The sequence below is a fragment of the Scyliorhinus canicula genome, chromosome 13 (genome assembly GCF_902713615.1).
Source record: "Scyliorhinus canicula chromosome 13, sScyCan1.1, whole genome shotgun sequence".
NCBI classification, from domain to species: Eukaryota; Metazoa; Chordata; class Chondrichthyes; order Carcharhiniformes; family Scyliorhinidae; genus Scyliorhinus; species Scyliorhinus canicula.
In genome coordinates, this window is record NC_052158.1 from 29573310 (window position 1) to 29596870 (window position 23561).

Below are 23561 nucleotides of genomic sequence, written 5' to 3' on the forward strand. Positions count from 1 at the left end.
GGAAGCGATTCAGCTCCCCGGTCGGGGCTAGTATCGCGCGGCTGTGAACTCCGGCATCGCGGGCTTAACGAATTTCGTTAAGCCCGCTAGCCAGAGTTAGCGACGGCTGACGCGTCAGATGATGTCAGCCGCGCATGCGCGGATTGGACGACTCCAACCCGCGTATGCGCGGATGACGTCATCACGCTTGTGCGTGAAACCCGCGCATGCGCGGACCGTTATGCCCCGCAGAAGCCCCGCGGATGGATCCATCGGGGCGGCGGAGGGAGAAAGAGTGCGTGGGGTAAGTACCCGTTGCCCGCGATCGGTGCCCACACTAAGGTCAGATTCTCCGTTTCTGAGTTGAAGTGTTGAGGCCAACGGAGAATGCGTGGATGTTCATGTCAGAAAAATCAGCGCAAAACCCCCACCGATTCCGTTACCGGTGAGGGGCTAGCACAGGCACCACGTGGAACACCATTGAAACCCAAGAAAAACGGTGCGGAATCACTGGGTCCATGGTGGACAATTGCAGGGCTGATATTAAGCCGTGCTTAAACAATACACCCCGCAGACACACACTGACACACACTGATCGGGGCTGAAAAGATGGGACAGGTTGTGCTGGAATGTACCCATAAAGCTGATGGGTCGGCTGGGGCCAGCGGACACCCAGCGACAGACCCAGGGCACCAGGTTTAAAGCGGGCTGTCAGCGGCATGCACAGCTGCATGGCTGCCTTGCCAACTGTGGTAATGGTGTTGCGTACCCGTCCACCCCGACCCCACAGCTACCTCCTGGCCAACCCGAGTACTCTATCCAGCCCTGGCAGAAGGCCCCTGAACTTTGGTGGTGTTGGACACCCTCTCTCTCTCTTTCAGCACCAGGTTCACAATTTCTGAGAGCACACGTGGGCCACGTCTTCGGGAACCCAGCCCATCGGAGGTGGAGAATCGCAGGTGGGCCCACTAATGATATACAAACGGTGTTGCAACTACACGCATTGTGCACCGCATTGACGCCATTTTAGAGGAGTGGCATCGCGATTCGGCATCAAACCGGCAGTGGCCGCGATTTCTGCGTTGGGAGCTATTCTCCGCCTGATCGTACGTTCCGATTTCACCAGCAGCTAAAGGAGAATCCTGCCCAGTCTTGCTGACAGTGCAGCGCTCCCTTAGTAAGGCACTGAAGCATTCTGGGCACGAGTGGGACTTGAACCAGGAACTTTGCCACTCTGAGGTGCAGCAACAGAAAAAGGTCAGACCTGCAGCTTCAGATCTAAATTGTGGGTCCGGATCCAAAATGCATTCTCTATTTCTCTCTGTCCGAATGGACTCTGCTGGGCCTCACAGCCTCACTCCCAGGGGAATGCAGTCCCGCACGTAACGATTTCCCTGTTCAAGGTCAAACGCTGTCAAATATCGTAAACTGAAAGGTCAGAGTCCTGTGCAACAATCTGTTCAGTTAAAGTATAACCGTCTGGACAGGGAAGGTGTTGATTAAAATCCCTCTGCTTGACGACTAAGGACTTTGAGGCGGATTCTTGGAACCCATTAAGAAGGGGGAAGGGACTGAAGGACCATCCCAGATGATAAGATAAGGAAACAAGTTGCTCCGTTGCTGAGTGGTTCCCCAGAAAGTAGCACCCTTATTTCCCAGTTTTACTGGCGTTCCATTTTAAAGTACACAAGACCAGTTCAGAGCAGGATTCTCATTTCCCTGTTTCTGGTTTGCACACGATGTCTGCCTCCAGTATCTGCCCCACAGACTACACCTTGGGCCTACTGGCCTTGACGCTGCTCCTTGTCCTGCTGGTTTCCCTTGCACGGCGTAAGGGTGGAGTTGGAGACAACCTCCCTCCCGGACCCAGTCCCCTACCCCTGATAGGCAACCTGCACCAACTGGACCTCAAGAGGCTGCACTGGTCTCTCATGCAGGTTAGTGAGAATCTTTCACTGAGGACTGCGGGGCACCGGGCATTTACCAGTTACACATCCCAAGGAGATGTGCTGGGGGTGGCCGTGGGGGGGGGGGGGGGGGGGGGGGGGGCTCTGAAATAAGGAAAGGACAGCCCTTGAGATGAAGCACATCTTTGATGATTTTTAAGTGTGTGGCGTGTAATCTCTGTACACCTTTGACAGAGATCTTTGAGTCTGCAATCTGAGACACTGTAATTTGAGGGACTGTAATTTCAGAGCATGTGCTCTGAGAGTCTGTGATTTGAGAGTCTGTGAGATTTGAGTCTGTGATTTGAGAGTCTGTGATTTGAGAGTCTGTGATCTGAGAGTCTGTGATCTGAGAGTCTGTGATCAGAGAGTCTGAGATCAGAGAGTCTGTGATCAGAGAGTCTGTGATCAGAGAGCCTGTGATCTGAGAGTCTGGATATTTGCGTCTTTGACTTGTAAGTCTGTGATACTGGATCTGTGAACTGTGGTTCTGAATCTGTGATCTGTGAGACTGTGATCTCTTGTCTGAAATTCTGTGATCTAAATCTGTTGTCTGTGATCTGAGATTTTGTGATCTGAGATTTTGTGATCTGAGAATCGTATTTCAGAGAGTCTATTATCTGTGAGTTGTGATCAAAGAGTCTCTTATTTGTGATCTGAAATTTTATGATCTGTGATCTGAGAGTCTCTGATCTGTGAGCCTGTGATCTGTGAATCTCTTTTTCTGATCTGAGATTTTGTGATCTGAGAGTCTCTGATCTGAGACCCCCCGCCGGGTCGGAGAATCGCCGGGGGCGGCGTGAATCCTGCCCAGGCCGGCTGCCGACTTCTCCGGCACCGGAGATTTGGCGGGGGCGGCCTCCGGCAGTGGCCCCCCCAAGCGATTCTCCAGCCCGCGATGGGCCGAGTGGCCGTCCGTTTTATTCCCAGTCCCGCCAGCGTAAATTAGAGTATGTCCTTACTGGCGGGACCTGGCGGCGCGGGCAGCCTCCGGGGTTCTCGGGGCAAGGGGGTGGGGGGTGGGATCTAGCCCCGGGAGGTTCCCCCTCGGTGGCCTGGCCCGCGATCGGGGCCCACCGATCCGCGGGCGGGCCTGTGCCATGCGGGCATTCTATTCTTCTGCACCAGTGGCTGTAGCGGTCCACCATGGCCGGTGCGGAAACGAATCCCTCTGCGCATGCGTGGGGATGACTCCAGCACACGTGGGTGCTCCTGTGCATGCGCCAACTTGCGCTGGCCGGCGGAGGCCCTTCGGCACCGTTTGGCGTGGCGCCAAGCCCCTTCCCTGCCGGCCAGCGCAGCACAAACCACGATGGGGCCGGCCTAGCCCCTGAAGGTGCGGAAGGCTTCCTCACCTTTTGGGAGGCCCGAAGCCAGAGTGGTTCACGCCACTCCTTCCTGCCGGAGTTGCCCGCCCCGCCGATTACGGCAGAATCCCGCCCATGGCCTGTGAATCTGTGGTTCCTTGTTCAGTGATCCCGGAGTCTGTTATCTGTGATCTGAGATTTTGTGATCTTTGAGTCTGTAATCTGTGAGCTGTGAGCCTGTGATCTGAGATTCTCTGAGACTGTGATCTGAGATTCTGTGAGTCGATGATCTGAAATGCTGAGGATGTCTGGTTCCTAATTGGACTGTCTGAACCAAATGGGAGGAGAAAGAAAATTGCAAAATAATGTCACTTCACAAGCAGTTGGGCAAGGCGAGTGTGCTAGTGAACATTTAATTTAATCAATTACAGGTGTTAAAATTACTTGGTTAAAAAATATCACTTGGAGGATTCTCTGTTGGCGGGATCCTCCACTTTGCCGGCAGTGCACCCACGCAATTTATTATGGCCAATTCACCTAAGCTGCATGTCTTTGGACTTTCGGAGGAAACCGGAGCACCCGGAGGAAACCTACGCAGACACGGGGAGAACGTGCAGACTCCGCACAGACAGTGACCCAGCGGGGAATCGAACCTGGGATCCTGGAGCTGTGAAGCAACTGTGATAACCACTGTGCTACTGTGCTGCCCTGCCCAGCAGCACGGTCGCAGTGTTCAGCCAATTAATTACACCAAGGGGAGAAGGCCCCTAACAGGTTATAATAACATTAAAGTGTCCTGAATTTTTCTGAGTTATGTAGCTAATTAATTACATTGAGGAGACAGAGATGAAAGAAGAAAGGTTGCATTGATACAGTGATTTTCACAGCCACACTCTCAGTGCTTCACAGCCAATGGCATGTATTCTGTCACTGTTGTAGGAAATCTAGCTGCCAATTTGCACAGCAGGATCCTATTGGCAGCAATGTGATAATCTGATTAATGTGATGTTGATCGAGGGATAAAAATTGAGCGGGACACCAGGAGATAACTCCCCTGCCTTTCAGAAGGCCAGAGTGCATCAGGAATGGAAAAGGGGCCTCTCAGTAAATATTCCCGGAGAACCAAGGGGTTTGTTGGCTGGTACCACTGAACTCAAAAACGAGCATCACTTCCTGGGCCAGTATTTGTTGCCCATTCCTCACTGCCCTTGAACTGAGTGGCTTGTTCAGCCATTACAGAGGGGCAGTTACGTGTCAGCTGCATCGCTGTGTGAATCTGGGGTCATGTGCAAGCCAGACCGGGTAAGGACGGCAGATTTCCTTCCCTGAAGGTTTTTCATGACAAGCAACTCATGGTCATCGCTAGACTTTTAATTCCGAATTTTTATTGAATTCAAATCTAGTTGTGGTGGGATTAGAACCCGGGTCGCCGGAACATTTTCCCTGGGTCTCTGGATTACTCATCCAGTGACAATACCACCACAATGCCACTGCCTCTCCAGTACGTTGGAGTCTGGGTGTTAACAGGACCTGTCACCCAGCAAAATTGTTTGGCTTGCTTGATGACTGATTCTTCCGTGAAAAAAACAAATTCCAGTCGGTTCACAAGGATTATCGCTGCAACGGAGCTGATTTGTGATATTAAGGGGGTTGAGGAGATGGAAGGTGCGACTTAATGCCCAGAAAACAGAGATTTGTTTTGGGAACATACAGCAGGGTATTTCTTGGGGCCTGCAGCGTCGAGAACAATCCCATTATCAAACTAGACAGTTGTTTACCCTCAATGAGGAACGACCTGCCGAGCCCACACTTACCTCACTCACTGTGCTGGCGAGCTTAGCTCAGTTCATCAGTGCACGAAGAGCTCAGGGTGCCAGTTTTAAATGCTGCTCCGAACTCTTAATCCCCTCAGACTCCCCACTGCGGCCTCGGTAACCCCCAGTGCCCCAATGCATCTCTCAGGGGGTCCTCGGGACCCCTTACCCCACCTCTCAAGGTTAGGACACCCCAGACCTGATACCTGGCAACCTGACACCTGGGGACCTTGGCACTGCCAGCCTGGCGTCCTGATATTGCCCCTGCCAGTTTGGCAGTGCCACCCAGACACCCTGGACAGCAAAGCCAGTGCCCCTAGGTGCCCAGGTGGCAGCGGGAGCGCCAGGGTACCAGCCTGCGCAGAGCGCAACCAGCCGAGGGCCTCCAATGGCTCAGGGGGTCGTTTGATCACACCGGAATCCAATATTTTTTGTGACAATCCCGGGTTACGGCTGTTATGAATCGTCGATGATTCTGAGGCGTTAACTTTCACCAGATTGAGGGGCTGGGCTTTGAGGCTCAATCAGTTGTTAGTTTCCTCTGTTTTTCCCACTACTCATTCTTCATTGTAGCTCACGAGAAAGGAAAATTCAACCTAATTAAAGCTCTCTCTCTCTCTCTCCTTTAGCTCTCAGAGAAATACGGAAGTGTATTTTCAGTGGCGATTGGGGCACAGAAGGTAGTGGTGCTGGCGGGCTATGACACGGTGAAAGATGCTCTTGTGGACCACGCTGATCAATTTGCCGGGAGGCCACACATTCCGATCTTTGACGATTTTACGTTCCAACTTGGTAATTGACATTTGTGTAATGATATGTATATCGGTACGCCAGTGAAGGGTTAATTATTACATCTCAGTGTAATTCAACACTAGAGGGCACCACCAGTTCCCAGTATATACCTCAGGGAATGCTGGGTAGTTTACAAAGGAGAAATATTGATCACAGCACGAGGGGTAGTTTAGATCAGAGAGAGAGTTAACACAAGGTCATCATTAGTTAATACCAGATTATAGATTACTGTTTAACAGATTCAACCTTACTTTATTTGTAGTTATAGCTCAGTAGTGTGCATGAACTTTATTTGATTAATCGTTATTCAATAAATTCTGCTTCAATCTGAAGATTGTTGATTTCTTTATCATCAACTCATCAGACCGTTCTGGATCACAAGGCAAAGAATAACAACATATTACCACAAACTGTAATATAACAATTTGAACCTGTGTTTTTCTTGCGTTGCTTCCTCGGCTCAATCAGTTTGTCGCATCGCAGATATCAAAGTGGGGTGGAATACTGCGGAATTGAGCTGTGGCTCATTGACCACCTTCTCTCTCAGCTCGGTAATAGCCAAGGGCTGGATGTTACTGTCCCTACCGCAGCCCCCGTCCCCACCCTCACCCCAAGAATTTAGCTGGGGGGGGGATGGAAGGATAACCTAAAATATGCCAGGTGGGTATTCCAGCACCTTCCTGCGCACCCCTACCTGGTCTTCAAAACACAGGAGGTGTGGTTGGGGCACCCCCTCGCGTGCTGGCCCTTTGACCTATTGAGGCCTGTAATTGGCCAATTATTCTCCAATTAAGGCCAATTCAAACTGCCTTCATGACCATTGGATAGTGATGGGGAGGGGAGTGAAGAGAAGGCCGTTGTTCTTAAGATAACTGGTTAAAAGGTGGGAATGGATGGGGAGAGAGTATTCCACTGCATTGGGGGCAGACACCCTCCCACCCAAGGTGTTACTCTGCAACTCGATCATTTGGACATTCTGAAATCTCCCTCAGTGAACCTGAACAGGTGCCGGATATGTGGCGGCTAGGAGCTTTTCACAGTAACTTCATTGCAGTGCGAATGTCAGCCTCCTTGTGACAATAAAGATTATGTTTATTATTATATGAATTAAAATGATTTCCATTTATATACACTCACATTCTACACAATATGTGATCAACTGCTGTTGTACCACTTCTAGGTATCTCATTCAGCAACGGGAAGCAATGGCAGGACACACGAAGGTTTGCGATATCAAAACTCCGTGACTTTGGGATGGGCAAGAAATCCATTGAAGACAAGATTGCTGAAGAGGTCAACTTACTTGTGAACATCTTTGAGAGCTATAAAGGTGAGCACTTTGTGTGTCAGGCACGTGAAGTGTTGCAATTAATTATTCATTCGAAATTCTCATCTAGGGGTGGCATGGTGGCACAGTGGTTAGCACTGCTACCTGTGGCGCTGAGGACCTGGGTTCGATCCCGGCTCTGGGTCACTATCCGTGTGGAGTTTGCACATTCTCCCCATGTCTGTGTGGGTTTCGCCCCCACAACCCAATGATGTCCAGATTAGGTGGATTGGCCACACTATATTGCCCCTTAATTGTAAAAAAGAATTGGGTACTCTTAAGTTTAAGAAAAAAAAAAGAAATTCTCATCTGCACAAATGAGTCTCAGTGGAATCATAGAAATCATACAATCACAGAAGTTACAGTGCAGAAGGAGGCATTCGGCCCATCAAGTCTGCACCAGCTCTTGGAAAGAGCACCTCACCCAAGCCCACACCTCCACCCTATCCCCATAACCCAGTAACCCCACCCAACACTCAGGGCAATTTTTGATACGAAAGGCAATTTATCATGGCCAATCCACCTAACCTGCACATCTTTGGACTGTGGGAGGAAACCGGAGCACCCGAAGGAAACACTCACAGACACGGGGAGAACGTGCAGACTCTGCACAGACAGTGACACAAGCCGGGAATCGAACCTGGGACCCTGGAGCTGTGAAGCAATTGTTACTCACCACTATGCCACCGTGCTGCCTGAATAAACAGAACTTCCTCAAACTGCGTTGAGACAGTTAAATGGGTGCAGTCAAACTTTTTTAAAAAATATGTTTATTAAGGCATTGATAAATAAACATCAAATAAAACCACAACCTGGATGAAAAAAGATAACCAACATGTAACAAACAGGAGAACAAAGCACAATTCAATAAATAGCTAACAACTGCACCCAACCCTCCCTCCCATACCCCCCACCCTCCCTCCCATAGCCCCCACCCTCCCTCCCATTCCCCCACCCTCCCATAGCCCCCACCCTCCCTCCCATTCCCCCACCCTCCCATAGCCCCCACCCTCCCTCCCACACCCCCCACCCTCCCTCCCATACCCCACACCCTCCCTCCCATTCCCCCACCCTCCCTCCCATACCCCCCACCCTCCTCCCATTCCCCCACCCTCCCTCCCATACCCCCACCCTCCCTCCCATACCCCCCACCCTCCCTCCCATACCCCCCACCTCCCTCCCATACCCCCCACCCTCCCTCCCATACCCCCAACCCTACCCCACCCTCCCTCCCATACCCCACCCTACCTCCCATAACTCCCACCCTACCTCCCATACCCCACCCTCCCTCCCATACCCCCACCCTCCCTCCCATACCCCACCCTCCCTCCCATACCCCCACCCTCCCTCCCATACCCCACCCTCCCTCCCATACCCCCCACCCTCCCTCACATACCCCCCACCCTCCCTCCCATACCCCCCACCCTCCCTCCCATAGACCCCCCACCCTCCCGCCATACCCCACCCTCCCTCCCATACCTCCCACCCTCCCTCCCTCCCATAGCCCCCACCCTCCCTCCCATTACCCCACCGTCCCATAGCCCCCACCCTCCCTCCCATAGCCCCCACCCTCCCTCCCATTCCCCCACCCTCCCATAGCCCCCACCCTCCCTCCCATACCCCACACCCTCCCTCCCATTCCCCCACCCTCCATCCCATACCCCCCACCCTCCCTCCCATTCCCCCACCCTCCCTCCCATACCCCCCACCCTCCCTCCCATACCCCCCACCCTCCCTCCCATACCCCCCACCCTCCCTCCCATACCCCCATCCCTCCCTCCCATACCCCCATCCTCCCCTCCCATACCCCCCACCCTCCCTCCCATAGAACCCCCACCCTCCCTCCCATACCCCCCACCCTCCCTCCATACCCCCACACTCCCTCCCATACCCCCACCCTCCCTCCCATACCCCCTACCCCCCTCCTATACCCCCCACCCCCTTCCTATAAACCCCCCACCCTACCTCCCATACCCCCCACCCTCCCTCCCATACCCTCAGACTCCCTCCCATACCCCCCACCCTCCCTCCCATACCCCCCACCCTCCCTACCATTCCCCACCCTCCCTCCCATACCCCCACCCTCCCTCCCATACCCCCCACCCTACCCTCCCATACCCCCCACCCTCCCTCCCATACCCCCCACCATCCCTACCCCCACCTCCCTCCCATACCCCACCCCCCTCCCATAACTCCCACCCTACCTCCCATACCCCCACCCTCCCTCCCATACCCCACCCTCCCTCCCAACCCCACCTCCCTCCCATACCCACCACCCTCCTCCCATACCCCACCCTCCCTCCCATACCCCCCACCCTCCCTCCCATACCCCCCACCCTCCCTCCCATACCACCCCACCCTCCCTCCCATACCCCCCACCCTCCCTCCCATACCCCCACCCCTCCTCCACATACCCCCACCCTCCCTCCCATACCCCACCCTCCCTCCCATACCTCCCACCCTACCTCCCATACCCCCACCTCCCTCCCATACCCCACCCTCCCTCCCATACCCCCTACCCTCCCGCCTATACCCCCCACCCCCTTCCCATACCCCCACCCTACCATCCCATACCCCCCACCCTCCCTCCCATACCCCCACACTCCCTCCCATACCCCCCACCCTCCCTCCCATACCCTCAGACTCCCTCCCATATCCCCACCCTCCCTCCCATACCCCCACCCTCCCTCCCATAGCCCCCACCCTCCTCCATACCCCCCACCCTCCCTCCCATACCCCCCCACCCTCCCTCCCATACCCCCACCCTCCTCCCATACCCCCACCCTCCCATACCCCCACCCTCCCTCCCATACCCCCACCCTCCCTCCCACCCTACCTCCCATACCCCCCACCCCCTTCCTATACCCCCCACCCTACCTCCCATAACCCCCTACCCTCACTCCTATACCCCCCGCCCCCTTCCCATACCCCCCACCCTACCTCCCATACCCCCCACCCTCCCTCCCATACCCCCAGACTCCCTCCCATACCCCCAACCGCCCTCCCATACCCCCCCACACTCCCTCCCATACCCCCCACCCTCCCTCCCATACCCCCCACCCTCCCTCCCATACCCCCCCACACCCTCCCATACCCCCCACCCTCCCATAACCCCCCACCCTCCCTCCCATACCCCCCACCCTCCCTCCCATACCCCCACCCTCCCTCCATACCCCACCCTCCCTCCCATACCCCCCACCCTCCCTCCCATACCCCACACTCCTCCCATACCCCCACCCTCCCTCCCATACCCCCTACCCTCCCTCCTATACCCCCCACCCCTTCCTATACCCCCACCCTACCTCCCATACCCCCACCCTCCCTCCCATACCCAGACCCATACCCCCCACCCTCCCTCCCATACCCCCCACCCTCCCTCCCATTCCCCCACCCTCCCTCCCATACCCCCCACCCTCCCTCCCATACCCCCCACCCTCCCTCCCATACCCCCCACCCTCCCTCCCATACCCCCCACCCTCCCTCCCATACCCCCACCCTCCCTCCCATACCCCACCCTCCCTCCCATACCTCCCACCCTACCTCCCATAACCCCACTCCCTCCCATACCCCCCCCTCCTCCCATACCCTACCCCCTCCTATACCCCCCACCCCCTTCCATACCACCCACCCTACCTCCCATACCCCCACCCTCCCTCCCATACCCCCCCCCTCCCTCCCCCCCATACCCTCCCATCCCACCCTCCTCCCATTCCCCCACCTCCCTCCCATACCCCCACCCTCCCTCCCATACCCCCCACCCTCCCTCCCATACCCCCCCACCCTCCCTCCCATACCTACCCATACCCCCACCCTCCCCTCCCATAGGCCCCCACCCTCCCTCCCATACCCCCCCACCCTCCCTCCCATACCCCCCCACCTCCCTCCCATACCCCCACCCTCCCTCCCATAGCCCCCACCCTCCCTCCCATACCCCCCACCCTCCCTCCCATACCCCCCCCCCCTCCCATACCCCCACACCTCCCTCCCATACCAACCCCCCACCCTCCCTCCCATATACCCCCACCCTCCCTCCCACCCTCCCTCCCATACCCCCCACCCTCCCTCCATACCCCCCACCCTCCCTCCCATACCCCCACCCTCCCTCCCATACCCCCCACCCTCCCTCCCATACCCCCACCCTCCCTCCCACCCTACCTCCCATACCCCCCACCCCCCTTCCTATAACCCCCACCCTACCTCCCTAGATACCCCTACCCTCCCTCCTATACCCCCCCACCCATTCCCATGCCCCCCACCTACTCCCTACCCCCCACCTCCCTCTCATACCCCCAACTCCCTCCCATACCCCCCACACTCCCTCCCATACCCCCCACCCTCCCTCCCATACCCCCCACCCTCCCTCCCATACCCCCCCACACCCTCCCATACCCCCCACCCTCCCTCCCATACCCCCCACACTCCCTCCCATACCCCCCACACCCTCCCCTACCCCCCCCACCCTCCCTCCCATACCCCCCACCCTCCTTCCCATACCCCCCCACACCCTCCCATACCCCCCACCCTCCCTCCCATACCCCCCACACCCTCCTCCCATACCCCCCCCACCCTCCTCCCATACCCCCCACCCTCCCTCCCATACCCCCCAGCCCCCATTCCCCAGTCCTTCTGCTGATGTAACTGTACTGGAAGAAGTCAATGAACAATTTCCATCTCTGGGCGAACCCTTCCATCGTCCCTCTTTCGGCGAATTTAATTTTCTCCAATCTTAGGAAATCCGTGAGGTCGCTCACCCATACGCCTGGTTTCTGAGGCTCCAAGCCCCTCCACGGAACAAGATCCGTCTCCGGGCTACCAGAGAGGCAAAGGCCAGGATGTCGGCCTCTCACGCCCCCTGGACTCACGGGTCATCTGACACTCCAAACACTACCAACTCTGGACTCGGAACCTCCTTCACCTCAGTACCTCTGACATCCCGTCAGCGAACCCCCGCCAAAATCCCTGCAGTTTCGGACAGGCCCAAAATGTGTGAACATAATTCAGGGGCCTGCACACCGTACACACCTATCCTCCACCCCCTCAAAGAACCTACTCATTCTCAACACCGTCATATGCGCTCGATGGACTTAAATTGAATGAGACTCAGAGTGGCAGACGCATAGGACCCGTTCACCCTCCCATAATCCAGCCTCTAGCTGGTCTGGCACCTCCCCTGCAGGAGGCACTGGCACGGGCCCCAGAACCCCCTCATCCCTCGGGGTGCCCGATGGCCTCCAGGCCTCTCCCAAGGGATGGGCGGAGCCATCCCCCAAGGCCCCCCATGCCACCTGGCCCTGCCAGTCCTGGAGACCCGCTCTGGTATCGACCAGGGTCTGAACGTTAGCGGCCATGGAGCTCAGGGAGTGGGCCATCCCTGCGACACCGGCCAGCAGCTGGGCAATGGCGCCGATTCTCTCAGCCATGGCCTACTGGGACTGGGCCATGGCCTGCTGAGACTGGGCCACACTGAGGAGCACCTCTGCAATCTGCAGCTGGCTCTGGCACATGGCTGCCTGTGAGTGGGCAGCCATGTCCTGGACCATGGCCCCGCCTGCACAGGTAGCCCCAGGCCTTGCATAACCTGACCCATGTCCGACATCTTGCCCCCAGTGCCTCCACCGCGGACGACATCTATACGGTTTCGGCCTGGGTGGCACGCATGATCATCACAGCTCCCTACTCCTGCAGGTGGTTGGACACCTCCACCTCCGTCTGCAGATGCTGGAAGCCGGCCGTCATCCCCTCCTGTAGTCCCTGGGTCTCTGACTGCACCGGAACTATGGGTGAGAGTGGATAGTCCAGGAACCTGGGGCCCCTCTGGGCAGCAGCTGGATGTTGGGGCCGGACTGCCCTCCGACCGTCTGGCCCCTCGGCTGCTACTACCTCCACCTGCTGTGCCGGAACGGCTGTGTGGCGCGCACCAGTAAGTGTCTGGTGTCTGGAGCACACGTGCTGTGAGGGGCAGCATACCCGCAGGGGGTTCTCACTTGGTGGCCCGCCTCCGACCTCAGCATCGGCTCCTCCGGCCCGTCAACAATGCCCAGCGCCCTCTGCTCAGGCACAGTGAGGGTACTCAGTTCTGGTGGTTCCCCCTCCGGTCTTCTCCCGCTCCCGGCGGTCATGCGCAGACTTTTCCTGTGGGTGGGGGGGGAAACACAAACAGCAGCAGTGTTAGACCGTCCGACGCATGCAACCGGTTGTGATATGTAAACATGCAGCTTATGAACACATAGAATAGGACACGACCAATGAGCAGTCAGGACACTCAGGGGTGGTATCTCACTACAAAAGGGATGAGGCACTCACACCCCGCCTCTTTCCACAGACCAACATCTACAGAGTGAGGCATGGTGTACCCTCAGCATCACACCCCAGCACGTGGCTTAGAGCAAGGCTGGTTCAGTTAGACTGAGTTATACATTTAGATTAGCAGAGAGTCAAACTCATTGAGAATTGTGCTAATAGTTCAATAAAACACATTGAACTCACTTCAAAGTCTGGAGCATCTTTTACTCAGTGGCAGCTCAGGACCTCCGGCAATCTCAGTGCCAACTGGCTGACATTCAAGCAGAAATTTCAGCTTTACATCGAAGCATCAGACCTCAATGGTGCGTCTGATGCATGGAAGATAGCTCTTTTCCTCACCACAGCGGGTGATCACACCTTGGGAATATTCAACTCCTTTCACTTCGCCAAAGACCAGGACAAGACAAAGTTTCAGACCATCCTGGACAAGTTTGACAGCCACTGTGAGGTGGACACCGATGAAATCTTTGAGCGCTACATATTCAAGCAGCGATTGCAAGGTAAAGACGAATCCTACAACTCATATTTAACTCACCTTAGATTGCTGGCGTAATCCTGCAACTTCGGTGATATCACTGACTCCATGATCAGAGACCAAATCGTTTTTGGAGTTCACTCTGATCCACTGAAGTTACTGAAGATCAAGCATATAACCCGGCCAGTTGCGATTGAAACATGCACAGTGCATCAGCATGCTAAAAATTGCTATTCCCAGTACAAAGTGGCAGAAAATGATAAACTAGCCTCCCACAAGGCAGAGAGTGTGCAGGCCATCTCCCAGATGCAGCGCCTCAACATTGACGAAAGCTGCCATTTTGCATGCTCTTACCGGAGCCTGGTGCATGCGCGATGCGAACAGGATAACGAAGCGGCCAAAATCCGCACTGTGCAGATGCAGTCGTCTGAGGACCCCACTGCGCATGTGCAACGATGCACGGAGTGTCAAGATGCCGATGTCATGATGTGTTCGAACTGTGGCATCGCCCATTTAAAGAAACACTGCCCTGCAAGAGGCAAACGCTGTTTAAACTGTAGGAAGCCAGGCCACTATGCAGTCCTGTGCAGATCTGCACCACCAGTCAGGAGTCAGCGCTCCCAATTCCGACTACAGTGCATCCGGAGTGTGCAACAACACCGACAGGACTCTGATCCCGGCAGTGCAATGGATCCAGATGATGAATGCCTGGACGTGCCGACCGTGGGCATTATTTATAGAACAGTACAGCACAGAACAGGCCCTTCGGCCCTCGATGTTGTGCCGAGCAATGATCACCCTACTCAAACCCACGTATCCACCCTATACCCGTAACCCAACAACCCCCCCCCCCCCCCCTTTAACCTTATGTTTTAGGACACTACGGGCAATTTAGCATGGCCAATCCACCTAACCCGCACATCTTTGGACTGTGGGAGGAAATCGGAGCACCCGGAGGAAACCCACGCACACACGGGGAGGACGTGCAGACTCCGCACAGACAGTGACCCAGCCGGGAATCGAACCTGGGACCCTGGAGCTGTGAAGCATTTATGCTAACCACCATGCTACCGTGCTGCCCATTATTACAATGTGCGAATATGCCACAACGGACTCATCACAAGGCCAGTCAAACCTACCTGTGGATTCTGAGGATGAATGACCAGCAGTGATGATGGTCAACCACTGCCCCCTCCAGTTCAAGCTGGACACAGGTGCCTCTGCCAACCTCCTCTCACAGGCAGACTTCAGACGCATTAAGAAGCCCCCCACAGTCCTTCCAGCTGCCTACAAGCTCCTGGATTACAAGAGGAATGCAATCACGGCACTGGGATCCTGCCATCTGCACGTATCCAACCGACACACACAAGCATGGCTACGCTTTGAAACTTTTCAGCCGGACAGGGCATCCCTACTAAGTGCGCACGTCTGTAAGCTCATTCAACGGGTTTACACCACAACATCCTCCCATGTGGATCTTCAGGCCGGCATCGACGACATCCTCGCCCAGTATCCAGATGTGTTCAACGGGATGGGCACACTGCCGTATCGATACAAGATTCTGCTTAACCTGATGCCAAGCCAGTGGTCTATGTACCACGATGTGTCCCTGCTCCACTGAGAGAGCGCCTGAAGGCATAGCTCAAGGATCTTCAGCAAAAAGGCATCACATCCAAGGTCACCGAACCGACTGACTGACTGGGTCAGCTCGATGGTGTGCATCAAGAAGCCTTCGGAGGACCTGTGCATCTGCATTGATCCCAAGGATCTCAATGAGAATATTATGCTGGAACACTACCCCATCATGAAGCGGGAGGAACTCATGAGTGAGATGGCACACGCGCGGTTCTTCACCAAATTAGATGCATCACAGGGATTTTGGCAAATCCAGCTGGAAGAGTCCAGCAGAAGGCTCTGCACCTTCAACAGGCCTTTTGACAGATACTGCTACAATCGCATGCCATTTGGCATCATCTCGGCATCGGAGATTGGATTGGATTGGATTGGATTGGATTTGTTTATTGTACCGAGGTACAGTGAAAAGTATTTTTCTGCAAGCAGCTCAACAGATCATTCAGTACATGGAAGAAAAGGGAATTAAACACACTTCAAGAAAATACATAATAGGGCAACACAAGATATACAATGTAATGACATAAGCACTGGCATCGGATGAAGCAGGGTAGCATGGTGGTTAGCATAAATGCTTCACAGCTCCAGGGTCCCAGGTTCGATTCCCGGCTGGGTCACTGTCTGTGTGGAGTCTGCACGTCCTCCCCCTGTGTGCGTGGGTTTCCTCCGGGTGCTCCGGTTTCCTCCCACAGTCCAAAGATGTGCGGGTTAGGTGGATTGGCCATGCTAAATTGCCTGTAGTGTCCTAATAAAAGTAAGGTTAGGGGGGGGTTGTTGGGTTATGGGTATAGGGTGGATACGTGGGTTTGAGTAGGGTGATCATGGCTCGGCACAACAGTGAGGGACCATAGGGCCTGTTCTGTGCTGTACTGTTCTATGTTCTATACAGGGTGTAGTGTTAATGAGGACAGTCAATAAATAAGAGGGTCATTTAGGAGTCTGGTGACAGTGGGGAAGAAGCTAGTTTTTGAGTGCGTGTTCTCAGACTTCTGTATCTCCTGCCCAATGGAAGAAGTTGGAAAAGTGAGTAAGCCGGGTGGGAGGGATCCTTGATTATGCTGCCAGTTTTCCCCCGGCAGCGGGAGGCGTAGATGGAGTCCATAGGTAGAGGCAGGTTTGTGTGATGGACTGGGCGGTATTCACGACTCTCTGAAGTTCCTTGCGGTCCTGGGCCGAGCAGTTGCCATAGCAGGCTGCGATGCAGCCCGATAGGATGCTTTCTATAGTGCATCTGTAAAAGTTGGTAAGGGTTAATGTGAACATGCCGAATTTCCTTAGTTATCCTGAGGACATATAGGCGCTGTTGTGCTTTCTTGGTGATAGCGTTGACGTGAGTGGACCAGGACAGATTTTTGGTGATGTGCACACCTATGAATTTGAAACTGCTAACCATCTCCACCTCAGGCCGCGTTGATGCTGACAGGGGTGTGTACAGTACTTTGCTTCCTGAAGTCGATGACCAGCTCTTTAGTTTTGCTGGCATTGAGGGAGAGATTGTTGTCGTTACACCACTCCACTAGGTTCTCTATCTCCCCCCTATATTCTGACTCGTCGTTATTCGAGATCCGGCCCACTATGGTCGTATCGTCAGCAAATTTGTAGATGGAGTTGGAACCAAGTTTTGCCATGCAGTCGTGTGTGTACAGGGAGTAGAGTAGGGTGCTAAGTACGTAGCCTTGCGGGGCACCGGTATTGAGAACTATTGTGGAGGAGGTGTTGGTGTTCATTCTTACTGATTGTGGTCTGTTGGTCAGAAAATCGTGGATCCAGTTGCAGTGGGGAGCCAAGTCCTAGGTTTTGGAGCTTTGATATGAGCTCGGCTGGGATTATGGTGTTGAAGGCGGAGCTGTAGTCAATAAATAGGAGTCTGATGTAGGAGTCCTTGTTTTCGAGATGCTCTAGGGATGCGTGTAGGGCCAGGGAAATGGCGTCTGATGTGAACCGGTTGCGATGGTATGCAAATTGAAGTGGGTCAAGGCGTTCCGGGAGTATGGAGGTGTTGCGCTTCATGATCAGCCTCTCGAAGCACTTCATTACAACTGACGATATTCCATCGCATCATGGAGCAGATGATGGAAGGCATTGAAGAGGTCCGTGTGTCCATGGCCGACATCATCATATGGTCCACGATTCCTGAAGAACATGTGACCCGTCTCCAGAAGGTATTCCCCTGTGTACATACCAACGGCTAAAGTTAAACAGGTTCCAAATGTTGCTTGAGCACATCGACACTCAAGTTCCTCGGCAACCAGATCTCACAGCATAGTGTGCGCCGGACACAGACAAATTCAAGGCCATGGAGGCAATGAAGGTCCCTGAGGACAAAAAAGCAGAGCTGCGCTTCTTGGGTGTGGTCAATTTTCTGGGCAAGTTAATTCCAAACATGGCCACACACACCACGGCCCTACGCAACCTGGTGAACTGCCTTCGAGTGGAAGGACGGCACACCAGACAGAGTGGCTGGAGCTGAAAGCCAAGCTCACCACTGCACCAGCCCTGGCATTCTTTGACCTGGACCGGGAGACAAAGAAAATGAAAATCGCTTATTGTCACGAGTGGGCTTCAATGAAATCACTGTGAAAAGCCCCTAGTCACCACATTCTGGCGCCTGTCCGGGGAGGCTGGTACGGGATATCCACAGATGCAATTCAGGATGGCATCGGTGAGGTTTTGCTTCAACGAGATGTTGCATCATCCTGGGCACCAGGGGTGGAATTCTCCGACGCCCCCGGGGGCATGGAGAATCGCCTGGGGACGGCGTCAATCCCGCCCTCACCGTGCCCTGAATTCTCCGCCCCTGAGATTCGGTCTCCAGTCGGTGGGCACCCCGCGGCGATTCTCCGGCCCACGATGGGCCGAAGTCCTGCCGCTGACAGGCCTTTCCCGCCGGCGGGAATCAAAACACCTCTGGTGCCGGAGGGATTGGCGGCGCGGGCGGGCTCCGGGATCCTGGGGGGGGCGCAGGCCGATCTGACACCTGGGGGTGCCCCCACAGTGGCCTGGCCCGCAATCGGGGCCCACTGACCGGTGGGCGGGCCTGTGCCGTGGGGGCACTCTTTTTCTTCCGCCCCGCCATGGTCTTCAATCGCCGTCAGGTCATCCTTCACATTGTAAAATTGTGGGCACTGCCCTTTCCACCAGCCTTCGTGAGATTGTGGATGATGCTCTGCAAGAGGGGGTCTTTGGCTGTCTCATCACGGATGAGAACTACCTTCTCATCTGTCACCGGGAGAGTCCTGGGACACACCTGCACCTGCGATTCGATGTGCTGGATGATCTTTGCTAGCGGGAGCTGCCGAGCGTGCGACTTAGCTCCGCATAACCTCAACCAGAAGTCCCCCGCTCTTATGTTGTACATATGCTCAATCGTGCAAAGGAATCGATGGGCACTGCGCAAAGTTGCCTACCCGCTACCACTTTCTCCTCCATTTCCACATGTTGAATTGCCACCTCCTGATACCTTGCACCACGAGGCCACCAATCAGGCTTCCATCCCGCCTGTCAAGGCGTCATCGTCCCCTCCGCCACCTCTCCGGCGGTTGACCAGGATCAGACGCAAGCCTCAGAGACTGGACTTGTGAACATTTGTTTTGTTTGCTCTGTTCTATTGCCCTCCATCAGTCACTTTAGACAGACTCATTCACATGTAAATACATTGACATATGCCAACAAAATATTCAAATAAAGGGGGAGATGTCATGATATGCAAACATGCAGCTAATGAACACATTGAATAGGACACGACCAATGAGCAGTCAGTACACTCAGGGGTGGTATCTCACTATAAAAGGGATGAGGCACTCACACCGCACCTCTTTCCACTGACCAACATCTACAGAGTGAGACAGGGAGGGCGATTCTCTGAAAGGCTCACGACGGCGTAGGAAGCCTCTTCCGGCCCCCTATTCTCCCCTCCCCAGGGGGATAGGTGGGCCGTGTCGCGTAACTCGCCCGGCGTGCCGAAAATGTCACGGCTGATGCGCCTAATGACGTCAGCCGCGCATGCGCAGGTTGGATGGCGCCAATCCGCGCATGCGCAGTTGCCGTCTTTCCCTTCAGCCGCCCTGCAAGATGTGGCGGCTTGATCTTGCGGAGCGGCAGAGGGGAAATAGTGCGTCCGATTTGGACGCCGGCCCGGACGATCGGTGGGCACCGATCACGGGCCTATCCCGTTCCGAGCACAGTCATGGTGCTCTTGCCCCAAAAGGCCCCCTGGAAGCTCCAAACGGTCATCTGGCGCCCGTTTCATGATGGCAGCGACCAGGTGTGGTTGCCATCGTCGTGAAACGGTCGTAAATGGCCGGCCGCTCGGCCCATCAGGGTCGGAGAATCGGCGGTCGCCGTGAAAAACAGTGGTCCGCGATTCTCCGCGGGTTTTGCGCCACGCCATTTTGGGGGGGGTGGGAGAATATTGGGAGGTGCGGGAGCTCACCTCCCGCTATTCTCCCACCCATCGTGGGAGCGGAGAATCGCGCCCAGGGTGTATCCTCAGCATCACACCCCAGCACGTGGCTTAAAGCAAGGCTGGTTCAGTTAGACTGAGTTACTACATTTAGATTAGCAGAGAGTCAAACTCATTGTGAACTGAGCTAACAGTTCAATAAAACACTTTGAACTCACTTCAAAGTCTGGAGCATTTTTTACTCAAAACTCCATCAAGTGGCAGCTTGTGTTATTCCAAATTACAGAACACAACAGAGCCCAGGGGTGTGGTCTCTGATGGCCAAAGAGCACAGGGCACCCAACCATTGTCACTGGCATGGATGGGTGCAGCCATGGGTCAGGGTGGGGGTTCGACCGTCTCTCTGGGGGAGGGGAGGGAGGGGGGTCGCATGTGTGTGGAGGGTATATGTGGAGTGGCGCAATGCTGGGTACTCACCTTGGCTGCCCTGAGGAGATCAGGCAGCTTCTTTCGGCACTGGTCTGCAGTGGGCCAGTGGTCTGGGCCACCTCGCTGATAGCGGCTGCCACCTCTGCCCAGGCACGCCGATCAATGGTGCCCACTGTCCTGCGTCCAGGCCCGAGGTACAATTCCAGCCTCCTCTCCTCCACAGTGTTCAAGAGTGTCCAGCTCGCCATCCCTAAATCACGGGGCCGCTCGTCTGGCGGCTATCTTGCCTGCAACGGAGAATGTTAATCAGGAATCAATGACGCAACCCACATATCGGCGGCTGATCCATTGGGTGCTTCCCGTCACACCCATGCTAGCCCCTTCTGGGCCGTTTAATTGCGCCTTCTGGAGGCATGAAACTCCATCGTTTTCACGATGGCTTAAACGCTTAGGCTCATTATTGAAGAATCCAGCCCCAAATCTCTAAACCTCTCAATCCCCCCCCCACCGCCAACCCTAAAACCCCCATCCAGTTCCACCGGAGCGAACCTGTGGCTCCCACAGATCAGGGCCCAAAGTGAGGCCCCCTAAAGCCTCATGTGCTGTCTCCACACCCTCAGGGCTGCCATTACTTCCGGACTTGTGGAGTATCTGACCAGAGAGAACGGCAGAGACAACATCAACAGCACTCCCAAACTAGTACCCTTAGAAAGGCTGCCTCCATCTGTTCCCAAACCAACATCTCCCCCATTACCCACTTTCTTACCATGGCTATATTTGCCGCCCAATAATAATTTATCAAATTTGGCAGGCCTTCGCCCATGATCCGACAATGCTTTCTTTTCCGAGGGGCCTTCCCCACGCACACATATCCCAATATCAATGTTATCCTTCTTGAAAAAGGTCTTGGAGATATAAATTGGGAGGTTCTGGAATACAAACAAAAACCTTGGGCGCACAGTCATCCTTAGACTGCACCCGCTCCGCCAATGACAACGGAAGCACATCCCACCTTTTCAATTTGCCCCTCGTTTCCTCCACCAACTGAGTCAGATTCAACTTGTGTAGTTGCTCCCACCCCCGCGCCACCTGAATATCTAAAACTCTCCCCCACCACCTTAAACGACAACTTGCCCAATCTCCTCTCCTGCCCCCTTGCCTGAATCGGAAAGACTTCACTCTTCCCCATCTTTAGTTTAAAACCAACTGAATTTTACCAAAATGTACATGACATCCCTGATGCTTTCCACTGTGTCCGATATATACATCAGCAGGTTGTCTGCATGTAGGGACACCCTGTGCTTTTCAGGATGTCAGAGTGGCGCCATGGTTAGCACTGCTGCCGACGGCGCCGAGGACACGGGTTCAATCCAGGCCCTGGGTCACTGTCTGCGTGGAGTTTGCACATTCGCTGGTTAAGTTGGTGCAGTCAAACTTTTATCTTGTCGCTGGATTTGCCGGCCTCTGCAGGATCCCCACAGGTCCCAACAAAGGAATATTTTTAAGGCAGAGGAAGTTTCGATTGCACATCATTACCGCCCCGTGAGGAGGGGTAGAAAATGGCTTCCCTGGACTACCACTCCAGGTCTGACTGTAACAGAGGGTAGAGAGAGTTTATAATGCTGGCTGTATTATCTGAATGCTGAAATTTTCCATCCACTCCCGCCAGCATTATCTCCTGGTCCTGCCGACATCAATCCCCCACCCCCGCTGCAACCGCCCCCCACCACCATCTCTTCCCCCCCCACCTCCCCGCCCTGCCAAGTGAACATGAACTCCTCAGTGGCGGAGGGCACAACCTAGATGAGACACGGGCTCTTATACTCCGCCTTACTGGGCGGAACCAGCAAGCAGTCTTAACCAATGAAACAGCAATCTTAGGTACCTCCCACACCAATGGTCTTACAGCATTATTCAGGGTACCGTAATACCTCTAATACTGACTACCACATTCCCCCCCTGTTTAAAAAAAGCTGGGTGGTGGCCTCGCATTTCACAGTAGTAGAGGTTAAGGTTATGGAGGTACCCGGTATTCATCAGTACAGTGTTTTGCCTCGTTGCGTCGTAACTATTTACAAATTTATTTACAGTTCAGAACGAAGCAATAAGTCGATCGGGGGTCCTGGTCGTTCTCTGCGATTGTCGTAGCTTCGGCAGTGATGCAGGCACCGGTTCGGGCGTCTGTGGCTCCAAGATTGTGGCTTTGGCTTCTTCTGCATCACCCCTAGATGCACTGGTGGGAGGACCAATCCACCTGGGAAGGAGGCGGCTGTGGGGTGCGCTGGTGGGAGAGAGGGAGGTGGTGGTGGTGGGGGTGTGGGTGGGGACCCAGCGGGTGCCAGGTCCTGAAGGGAGACCGTGTCCTGTCGGCCATCGGGGTACGCCACGTAGACGTACTGAGGGTAAGCATGAAGGAAGTGGACCGTCTGGACCAATGGGTCCGACTTGTGCGCCTGCACGTGTTTGCGGAGCAGGATGGGTCCCGGAGCTGCCAGCCAGGTTGGGAGCGAGATCCCAGAGGAGGACTTCCTAGGGAAGACAAGGAGACGTTCGTGAGGTGTTTGGTTGGTCATGGTACACAGCAGTGACCGGATGGAATGGAGAGCATCCGGGAGGACTTCCTGCCAGTGGGAGACTGGGAGATTCCTGGACCGTAGGGCCAGCAGGACGGTCTTCCAGACCGTTCCGTTCTCCCTCTCTACCTGCCCGTTTCCCTGGGGGTTATAACTGGTCATCCTGCTCGAGGCGATGCCTTTGCTGAGCAGGAATTGACGCAGTTCGTCGCTCATAAAGGAGGACCCCTTATCGCTGTGTATGTAGGCGGGGAAACTGAACATGAGGGAATAAGCTGTTTTTGAGTCTGTTTGAGCTTGTTCTCAGACTTTTGCATCTGCCCGATGGAAGAAGTTGGAAGAGTGAGTAAGCCCGGTGGGAAGGGACTTTGATTATGCTGCCCGCTTTCCCCAGGCAGTGGGAGGTATAGATGGAGTCAATGGATGTGAGGCAGGTTTGTCTGATGGACTGGGTGGTGTTCACGACTTTCTGAAGTTTCTTGCGGTCCTGGGCCGAGCAGTTGCCATACCAGGCTGTGATGGAGCCCGATAGGATGATTTCTATGATGCATCTGTAAAAGTTGGTAAGTGTTAATGTGAGCA

The 23561-nt window shown here is 55.0% G+C and overlaps 1 protein-coding gene across 1 annotated transcript in view; it reads left to right on the plus strand.

Moving 5' to 3' along the window:
- Window positions 1-1400: 1400 nt before the first annotated feature.
- The window catches only part of LOC119976256 (cytochrome P450 2K1-like), a 60352-nt gene continuing 38191 nt past the window's right edge, over window positions 1401-23561 (plus strand). Inside the window, exons 1-3 of the mRNA XM_038816620.1 lie at window positions 1401-1916; window positions 5676-5838; window positions 7019-7168. Coding sequence (XP_038672548.1) covers window positions 1719-1916; window positions 5676-5838; window positions 7019-7168 — 511 coding nt within the window. The 5' untranslated portion in view covers window positions 1401-1718. The remainder of the gene's footprint in view (window positions 1917-5675; window positions 5839-7018; window positions 7169-23561) is intronic.